The sequence below is a fragment of the Hydra vulgaris genome, chromosome 06 (genome assembly GCF_038396675.1).
Source record: "Hydra vulgaris chromosome 06, alternate assembly HydraT2T_AEP".
Taxonomy (NCBI): Eukaryota; Metazoa; Cnidaria; class Hydrozoa; order Anthoathecata; family Hydridae; genus Hydra; species Hydra vulgaris.
This window is the reverse complement of record NC_088925.1, coordinates 4,194,000-4,205,377: the sequence shown is the minus strand read 5'-3', so window position 1 is coordinate 4,205,377 and position 11,378 is coordinate 4,194,000. Positions and strand designations below refer to the sequence as shown.

Here is an 11,378-nt window from a genome sequence, read left to right as displayed (position 1 = left end):
AAATAAAAAGCCTTATTCTATCCTTAGATTCTTTCATAAAACAAATCCAGAATTAGAAACTGCTAGTGTAGTCTTTCAAAATAGATCTTGTATTCTAAAATCAAATAGTTTTTCTTCTCAATCAGCTATGTCTTCTTCTCAACCAACAAAATCTTCTCAATCATTAACATCAAAAAAAGATTTTTCCTCTCACTCAAGAACATTTAAGGACAGTGTTCTATCAAAATCTTTTTTTTTTCCACAATCTTTGAGTATTGGAAAGCACCTAATTTTGATAATGATAATTTTGTATGCCCTCCAAACGTTATTTTACCACCTATAGAAGTACCAAATTTTGTGCAATCTTTTGAGCAAAATGATGTTGCTTTCTTAAGAAACAAGGTAAAATTTTTATCTGACAAGGAAATTTTTTTATTAACTAAAAATATGATTATACCTGATAAAGATTATATTTTTCCAAAAGATTCCGGTTGTCAGTTTAGATTTCTTTGGTTGAAAGAGTTTTCTTGACTGAGGTATTCTTAAAGTACTGATGTGGCTTTTTGTTTAGTTTGTGTATTATTTGGCAATAAATTCGAACTAAGATCACGTAAGTTAACACATTTGCTATGCCTGTTTTTAATATTTTTTTGAGTCATTCCTAAGGCATAAGTCAACCAATAAATGTCATTATTGATGCTAATGTTAAAAAAAAAATCATAAAAAATTGCCAAATACTTCGTCCGATTGTTAATGCTATAATTTTTAAGGTCAAACCAATACACCTTTAAGAGGCCACAGAGATGATTTCCAATATCTTCCAGAGGCAGGAGAATATTCGAAATGTGGAACTGGTTGTTTTAATAAACTTTCAAATTTTGCTGTGCGCAATGGAAATGATGTTTTGGACTCTCATCTTAATAGTTGTTCAAAGAATGCCTCCTTATTTCGATGACTTCACAAAATGAAATTATTAAATGCTGTGGTGAAGAAATTAGTGAATCTATTTTATCGAAAGTTCGCAAAAATGTTATTTTTTCAATAATTGCAGATCAAGCTTGTGACTAATCTACTAAAGAGCGAATGTCATTAGTTTTACGATTTGTTGATAGTGATTTTAATATCAGAGAAGATTTTATTCAGTCTATTCATTGACGTGAAGGAGCTAAAGGAAAAGATTTGTTTAATGTTCTTTTAAATTTTGTAAGCAACTTGAATCTAGATATAAAAAGCTGTAGGGGTCAAGTATATTACGGAGCTGGTTCAGTTTCTGAGTATATAAATGGTCTTTCTGCTTAGGTTCTAAATATAAATTCAAAGGCTCTGTACACACATTGTCATGGCCATCGACTAAACTTATCTGTTTGTGAATCGTATAATGTTCAATTAGTCTCAGAAGTTTTTGATAAAGCTTGTGAACTTTCTTCTTTTTTTAATTATTCAGAAAATAGAAAATGGCTTTTAGGAGCTAGCATTTTAGAGCTTGAACCTCAGACATATAAAAAAAAAGTTAAAGGATGTCTGTAGAACTAGATGGATTGAGCGTATAGATGATTTAAACACTTTTCTTGAACATTGTTTATTTATTTTCCATGCTTTATGTACCATGGCTTCCTCTGAGTGTTTTTTTAACAAAGACCCACAAAAAAAATCTTCTACTTTTTTAAATTCCATTAGCACTTTTAAATTCATCTTTACTTTACTTGTGACAACAAGTGTCTTTGATTCTACTTTACCTGTTACTCAGTTACTGCAATCAAAAACTATTGATGTCTAAGATGATTTGTACCTTATTACAGCTCTTAAAAATATATTTTTTTCCATCAGAAATGATATAGATAGTTTTCATAATAACTGCTAGGAAGCATCATAATTACTTTCAAGTAAAACTGACATTTTGGTTTCGAAACCAAGAACCTATTCTATTCAAAAAAATTGTTTAAATGTTCCATCAGAGTTTGTTTCAAAATACTTCAAAAGAGCTGTTACTATACCTCTTATAGATCATGTATCTAAATCTATATCCACAAGATTTAAACTAGAAACTGTAGCTGCATAAAAAGGATTAGCAATTATTCCGTTTTTCATAATTTCTTTTTTTAAATGACCGAAAACCTAATTGTGTTGGAGGCAGCAGTTTATAACATTCTGTAATTTTTATATATATGATTTTCCTAATATCAATGCATGGAATGGGGAAATAGTTCTTTAGGAAAAATATTGGGAAACTTTCTCTGGGACTATTCCTGACAATATATCTTTAATTCTTAAATCAATATCATTTCTTGGATTTGAAAATATTAAGATAGCTTTAAGAATACTAGGGACACTTCCTGTTACTTCATGTTAGTGTGAGAGGAGTTTTTCTGCTATGCGTCGGTTAAAAAACTATACAAGAACAGCAATGTCAGAAGATCGACTGAACGGTTTGGCATTAATGTATATCCATCAAGAAATTGTTCCTTGTATTGATAATGTTATCAATAGATTTTCTATAAAAAATTGACAACTTGATTTCAATGATTAGTGATTATGCTGCTTATTCTAACACACATCAACTTCTTTATATTAATAAAATCTTGTCCTTTATCACTGCTCTTCAGATAACAGCTAACAAATAGGCATGGAAACCCCTGCAGAGGTCAAGATATCAATGATGTCTTTAACAGGACGGGCTATATGCAACCCCATACTTTTATTTGGGATTAGCTATATGACTAGTGGTCATATTTTGGGCCAACATTAATCATCTCTTTCTGACATTGACAATCTCTTTCTATCATTTTCTAATTTTGCTGCAAAATAAAAAAAAAAAAAACAGAAATATTTTTAAATAAATTTTCTCTCAATCAACCTAACAATATTCTAAAGTTTTTGTCCCATATAAATTAGTAATTTTACTGTAATTGTTGTCAAAAACCGTTACCTTTCTTCTCATTTGATTAAAAATGATCTTACAAGTAAAGGTTTAAATTGGTTTAACTTTTTTCATTAAATGTAAAAATATATATAACCTTGTAATGTAAAAATATACAACCTTTTATTTGACTATGTATATAAATCTGTTTGTATTTGTGTCTTTGTCTTTCTGTTCTATTTTTTATTTTTCCGATTGTCCATGTCTGGAAAAAAATATGTTCCTAGACATGCTGATGAGCCCTGATATTGTGCGAAACAATTATTTGCTGTTTTATATACTTTTGATTGTAATGTGTTGAGCCAAAGTGGTAGAAAAGAATCTATAGCTCTTTTAATAAGAAACACAAATTGTTAAAAAAAGTTTTTAAGTAAAAGATATGAGATTCTCACTGCAATAGAAAGAAAATCCTTTTTAAATGCTCAAGCCCTAGGGCAAGAGGATTTATATGGATACATAGGGGAGACGCTACTGAGGCGATATCCCCCTCCCCCACCCCGTCCTCTAGATTTTCTTTGAAATATTGAGTACATTTGTTAAAAACGAAAGTATATTTGGAAGGCTATTTCAAAGCGGTATGAAAATTGAAATTTTATTTTTTGTGTAGTGGTTTTATTTTTTTAAATTCTAATTTAAAATTAAATTTTTTTGTGAAGTGCAAATTCTATTTTTTGGGCTTGCCTGCTTTACATGCCTTTTTTTAAAATTTTTAAACCTGTAAATCTTACTTTAATAGATGGTCCCAAATCAAAAAGTTGCCCCTTTCCTCCTTAACTACCTAGTCCGGATCCGCCCTTGCTCTAGGCCTTCCTGCCTTTTTTTTTCATATATTTGCCTTATGGGCGTAGTTGTGTCACTTGTAACATGGCGTAAGGCGCTTATTTTTGACGGGGTAAATTAAAAACCTGCGTCTGCCCTGCTTGTACTATATATATATAAGTCTTTGAATTGTAACAACTTATTTTATAAATTTTTAAATTTGATTTGTATTCTCTACTTCCTATTTATCTTAAAGCCAATGAAGACATTCATATCAAACTTTCCTCAAATGCGTATACTTTTCTTTGATGCAGGATTTGATCTAAAGAATATCTACTTTTAAACACATATTACTTAACACACAACTTAAAGTTTATAACATTTTAGCTGATAGTAAAACTGTAATTAGATCTTCCACAACTTTTTTACGTTTTTTTGCACGAGTGTTGATTGCTTCTAGAGTGGCACATTCTTCTAAGTTTCTGGTTTTACTTGAACGTATTGTATTATTGTTAATAAATATTAAACACTTTTAATACACAGTAATATAATAAACAAATCAGCCAACAAACCCATATTTATATATGGAAAAATTGAAAATATTAAAATAGTTTAATATTTTATTTATCATGCTTAAACAATAAAACTATGTTACTGTTAGGTTTGAGTTATGTAATTTAATTCAAAACAAAACTTAAATAAAATGGCCATAATATATTAATACATAACATAAGGTTTTTAAAATGGTAACACAAATAATTAGATTTATTGTTTTTGGATTTAAGTTTGAAAATTTTTCTGATTATATTATTTGCAGTTGCTTAGGTGCTTAGTTGCTAAGGATAATTAACTTATTTGACGGTATTTAGAAAACAAGGTATTTATTATTAAGTTTTAGTTCGAACAAAAAAAAATTAATGATATCACAGAAAGAGAATTAAGTTCTACATAAGTTTAATCAAAATAATAAACTTTCTGACTGTTTTTTCTACAGGAACTACGTTAAAAGATAATAGTAATTAACCTTTCCTAAAACTAATGCGCATTTGTTTGACCTACAATATGGCGTCGGAACAACACTATTTACATGTGACGTCAATCGAACACTATCTACATAGGTGTTCATATTATCAACAACTTCGTACACTAGTACCTATTTTTATTTAACACAGACACCTTTTTCCGTAACGATATAGACTGTCGAAATGGTATTTCAGTCTATATTGCGATTAGTCGAACGTCCGCAACAAGCACCATAAATGTTTCGACTTACCTTGTGCTCGATGCTTTAGCCCATTTTGAAGAAGGTACCGTTTAAAAAAAGTTGTTTATAAATCAGCAAAGTGCAACATTTTAATATTAGAAATAAAAAAATTATATGACCTTGCCAAACTCCCCGCGCTCGTTTCGATTTAACACTTTTACATAAATATTAAATATATATAAAATATATTTATTTCATTTAGGAAACAAAAAGTTAAATGAAAATTGATTACAAATTTTATTCCGCCATTTGTAAAAGGAACAAACGCGGCTTCCCTTTTTGGATCGAAGTTAGTCTTAGTTTATATGATATATCATTGGCTGACACAAGTTGTAAAACAAATGTCTGCACTAAAAATATTTTTTGGTGCGACACAAGACATCAAAAGGGTTTATACGCTTTGAAATAATTAAGCATCTTGGTAAATAAACTTTCATTTGGGAATAAACGTCATCCAGCATTGAAGGATGAAGGAAGGGGGAGGGGATAAGTCTTCTGACGACGTTGTCGACAAAAATTAATCGGCCAAAATAATTTAATAATACGACCAATATAATAAATTGTATAATTTTGCTGCAAAAAATCTTTTGAAACTTTATTCGTTTAGCATATGCGTTATATACAGTTTTTACTATCTAAGCATACCCTAGTAACTTTCAACCAGTTAAACTTAACAAATATATAGCAGAAAATGAAATCATTATTTTACCCAGATCCTATAAAATTGTTAAGAAAATTTTTTTTTTCAAATTAAAATAAAACAAAGTTAAAAAACTTCTTATTTATACTAGAACAGCAATCTCCGATATAATCAACCAAGTTGGATTGTTATTTTCATCGTGACCAGTACTTAGTATTTTTAGTTTTATACATTTTACGAAGCCTGACGTAGCATTAAAGTTATATTTTACAACATAAGAATTTAAAAATGTTTTCAATAATGTATATTTTGCACATGAATGATCTGTGCTTGCGAGAAGTTCAGTATCATTCAATATATCAGCAGGATGTTGGGAATTTCCACTGGAAATGATAAGTTCCGATATTTTAATTGGATTTTCAAAAATAATGTCTATAGTGTCTCCAACTTGAACCTTTCTTGACCAAAACTGGCCCGAATTACCATAAGGATTGGTTATTTTATGAGGTTCAACAATATCAGTCATCGATGTTTTTATTTCTGCTTTAGGATTTCCATTTTTGGATTGGTAAACATGAACACCTATTTCTTTAGAATAATTATAAATATCTTCAAGTTTTCTGACTTGACCATCTAACGAAGAGAATTGACCAACGTGTTTAAAAATTGGTGATTTGGTTTTGTTAGATTTCCCATTTAAAAATAAGTCGTTAAAATAACGAAATGTCCAATCTACCGGCATTGTCCAGTAAGCAAAACGAACAAACTTAGAGAGCAATTTAACATGATCGCTGCGATACATCATGCCAATAAACCCTCTAGCACCAAATTCTAAAACTGCCCAATCCTCACTTTTTTTCATAAACTCACTAATTTTTTGTAAATAATTTTCTTCAGCTATGATATCATCTTCAAGTTGAATATAAAACTGGGCAAGATCTGCGCAATAATAAAAAAGAAAAGCATAATCAAGAGACTGCTTTGATCTCCATATAGTGCGTGCTACTGAATCACCGTACAGGGTAGGAATATTTTCCATCTTAGGGTAGAAGGATGCAGATGGTTGAATAACCTAAATATAGCGAAAAAATGTCTTAAAAAAAAGAAAAATTAATTATATTTAAGGAAACTGCGTGTTATTAAATAACCGTACTGCGTACAAGGCATATAAATATATACCTTGTACGCAGGTATATGTAAATATACCTTGTACGCAGTTTATATATGTTATATATATTATTATATTATATATATTATATATACTATATATTTCTTTCATTTATATTTCATTTATATATATTATATTTTCATTTATATCATTTATATTTCGTTTATATATATTATATATTCCTTTCTCTTCTGTTCTATATATATATATATATATATATATATATATATATATATATATATATATATATATATATATATATATATATATATATATATATATATATATATATGTATATATATATATATATATATATATCTTGTACAGAAATTTTAAGAATATTTTTCATACTAGAGTATAAGGATAAAAAGGGTTGAACAATCTCGAAATAAAATAATAACAATTCCGAAAAAATATATATATATATATATATATATATATATATATGTAAAACATATTAGAGGAAAATTAGATTACCGTCATTTTTCACAAAATTTGATATTTATATATATATATATATATATATATATATATATATATATATATATATATATATATATATGTTGAACGTCGTAATAGCATAAAATAAGTAATTATTTTTAAAAATAACACGATGTTTTTTATTCTTGACATGTTTCGTAAAATTTTATTTACATTTTCAAAAGATTATTTTACAATAATAAAAAACTCTGAAATAAATACTAAAAAATAGAAGTCTTTACAGAGAAATATTAACGGACAAAAAATTATACATAATAAACCAATATATTTATTACAAAATAACTCGGTAAATAACCAATCAAAATAACCAACTGTCACAAAAAAATTATATATCTGTATATATATATATATATATATATATATATATATATATATATATATATATATATATATATAAATATATATATATATAAACTGACAGTAAAATTAAATAGATAAATTTATAGTATAATGTAAAGTTTGTTTATTAAGCGAGGGACTTTCCCATTAAATGTGAAGGGCTTCTTTTATATTTAATTTGTGTTTGGTTGGGGTATTATCCAAAATCTCAAAAGAATTACAGTTAGCCAAAATTTTGCAACTAAGAGATAAGTTTAAGTGTTTAAATATATGAGATTGTTTATCACTTTTAAGGTGCTCATTTATTCTAGTTGCCAAGTGTCTGGAGGTTTCTCCAATACAACAGCATATAGCCTTTATAATTGTTCCTAATAAAATTGATTATATAAATTCATTCCATAATATTATAAGTAACAAAACTAATTTTAAAGAATTAAAAGAGGATCCAACTATAAAAAGAGAAAGATATTTATCTTTACAAGGGTATTTTAGAAAACTTTATAAGCTTAAATGTTTTGAAAAAGACATTTACACTAAAATCTACCCTGTAAGATCTCAACCTGCAAGAATTTACGCGTTACCTAAGATGCACAAAGTTAGTAAAGATAGTTTTCTTCCAACATTTTGACCTATCATCTCAACAATCGGAACATATAACTACAACCTTGCCAAACATCTCTTTCATTTATTGTCTCCATATATACCTAATCAATTTTGCACTTTAGACTCATTTTGGTTTGTTGAAGAATTCAAACAAATTAATGTAACTAATAAATTTGTCGTTTCATATGATGTTGAAATTTTTTTCACGAATATTCCACTTAAAGAAACTATCAACATTGCAACTGATTTATTTTAATGAAAATTTATTTAGATGAAACTAACTAAAAACGTTTTTCAAAAATTCACTTTAAAAAATTACTTCAGATTTCTACATCCAGTTCCCATTTTCTATATGGCGGAAAGTATTACGATCAAACAGATGGTGTTGCTATGGGTTCTCCTTTAGCGCCCATCTTAGTTAATATTTTCGTCGGATATCATAAACAAACATGGGTCAAAAACTGCTCCTTTACAGCACCATTTTTTTATAAACGGTATGTGGATGACATAATTGCTATTTTCAATTCTGAATACGAAGCTCAAGAATTTTTCAATCACCTCAATAAACAACATAAAAATCTGAAATTTACTATGGAAAAAGAACAAGATAACCAGATCGCTTTTTTAGATGTACTTATTAAAAAGTCACAATCGTTTTCAACTTCAGTTTATCACAAAAAAACGTATACAGGTCTTTTACAAAATTTTATTATAGTTTTATTTCTTCTTGCTACAAATTAGGACTTGTTCGTTGTTTGGTTGATCGTACATTTAAAATTAATAATTCTTGGGTTGGTTTTAATAAAGATATTAAGAATCTATCATTAGTTTTACAAAATAATAAATTTCCACAAAATTTATTGACTATGAAATTAAATCCTATATTGATAAGAAAATGAACCCACCTGTGTCTAACATTGTTAATAGCTTAAATATAAGATACTTTAAACTTCCATATATTGGAATGTACTCAAATTACACTAAAAGGAAAATTTCAAAAATTGTTCATAAATATTGCACGGATGTTGTAATAAAATTAATTTTCACTACTAATAAAATACAAGATTGTTTTTGCTTAAAAGAGCCACTTCCAGAACTGCGTAAATTTCATGTTGTCTATAAATTTTCTTGCGCTGGCTGTAATGCCAGTTTATTGGAAAATCCCCCAGGCACTTGGCAACTAGAATAAATGAGCACCTTAAAAGTGATAAAAAATAATAAACATCGTGTTATTTAAAAAAATAATTACTTATATATATATTTATATATATATATATATATATATATATATATATATATATATATATATATATATATATATATATATGTATATATATATATATATATATATATGTATATATATATATATATATATATATATATATATATATATATACATATATATATTTTAGTGAAATAAAAAGCACTTTTTAGTTTAGTGTTTTTTATTTCACTAAATAATAAAATCATTAATTTTTTCTAAAATTATTTACAAAAAGTTAATGAGTTTACTAAAAATAGTTTGTTTGATATTAAGTCTTTATCGTTTGAACTAAATGTTTGAACTAAATGAGCATAATGTTTTAAGTCTTATATATGACTGCAAAATTCAAAACTGTTCTTCAATTTTTTATAGTCTTGATAAACAATGGGAAAAAATATTTTTTGCGCACAAACAATTTTCTGCTATAGCCTTCATGTAAAAATAAAATATTAGTAACTCTTCAGTCGCAAAACTAATATTGAAGCTGCTCTAATTGGTTACATCAATTCCAATAATGTTTAGAGAACTTTTATGGGAATGCTGCATCTCTTTTTTTGAAATATATGAAGTGACTAATATAGGTATATGGATTGAAAGTTTTAAATTGATCAAACACTAAATAGTTATACATCATTAGAAAAAGCTTTAATACAGTATTTAAATGGTGAAAAAATCAAAATTGAATAGTTCTACAAAAGGTTAGGAGGTTTTAAGCAGCAAATTTGTGATATAAGGATTTGTTGAAGAAACTCTGGTCAAAATTGAGATTTTATTTATGTAAATTGTTATAACTCGGTCAATTTTTATCTAAATACATATAACTTGATATAAAAAGAAATATTTGGCTATAAGTTTATATTAGTTTTTACCCACCGGACGTATCTTGGGTGATAGAAGGGGTGTTAAACCACTACCTTAACGTCAAAAATGGATATTATAGTCATTGTATCTTAAAGTTGCAGAAGAATGTGCTGGTGATAGTTTAACACACCCTAAAGTCATAAATTTTTAATCTTTTTAAAATGAATGTAATTAGCATCAAATTTACAATGCATACATTAAAAATTAAATAATTCAAGATTTTAGATGTCTTATTGCATTATACATAAACTAATAAGAGGGCATGTTTTTACCCGTTTGTCCCCCCGGCCTTTAACCTAAAAAAAATTAAGATCAAAAAGAAAAGAAAAATTTAAGATCAAAAAAATTTTAATTTCTTATAAAAAGTTACTAAAATTATACTCCAGACCACGAACAAATATGAGATGTGTACTTTGGAAGTAGAGGCTGTGGTGGTAATGGTCATGGTAATGAAACCCTAGTATCAAAAATGTTTACTCCTTTTAAATAAAATTATATTTATTAAAACAAGTAAAGTTAGTATACAAGTTAAAAAGTTCTTTTTTTCTTTTATCCGTTTTTTGGCATTTGCTAAGTAACTTTTAGTTGAAATCTTTTTTTTTGAAACCTTGCAATTGATGCCTCTTTTTTAAGAATCTCGGTTATCAAAAGAGCAATTTGGTATTCTGGGACACAGTGCAGCTTAGATAAGTATTTACAAGCTTGAATTGCTTTCAAAATGTTTTTTACTATCTATATATATTCAACATGATCAAAAACAGCATCTTTAATCGATGCATAATTTTTTTTTTATCTATGGTCAAAAATAAACAACAAAAAAACATGTAAATATATTAAAATGCACTGTATTTAAATTTACTATTTAGTAAATTTACTTTTGTTATTAGCAGTTTAGTATAAAGTTGTATGTTTAAACCTCAATATAAAGTTATAGATTTTTTAAATAAACAACTTCATATTTAACCATAAACTTGTGATAAAAAAAAAAATGCAATAAATATCTAAATAAAATATTTTTAAATTAAAAAAAAGCTATATAAATCTGCCCCCAATACGGAATTTCATACGGGGTGATTTTGGTGC

General features: G+C 27.0%; 1 protein-coding gene across 3 annotated transcripts in view; it reads right to left on the bottom strand.

Moving 5' to 3' along the window:
* Positions 1 to 5,474: 5,474 nt before the first annotated feature.
* The window catches only part of LOC136081599 (alpha-1,3-mannosyl-glycoprotein 4-beta-N-acetylglucosaminyltransferase A-like), an 87,376-nt gene continuing 81,472 nt past the window's right edge, over positions 5,475 to 11,378 (bottom strand). For all 3 annotated transcript variants that reach the window (XM_065799026.1, XM_065799025.1, XM_065799027.1), the window contains one exon: positions 5,475 to 6,631. In XM_065799026.1, the coding sequence (XP_065655098.1) occupies positions 5,702 to 6,631 (930 nt within the window). In that variant the 3' untranslated portion in view covers positions 5,475 to 5,701. The remainder of the gene's footprint in view (positions 6,632 to 11,378) is intronic.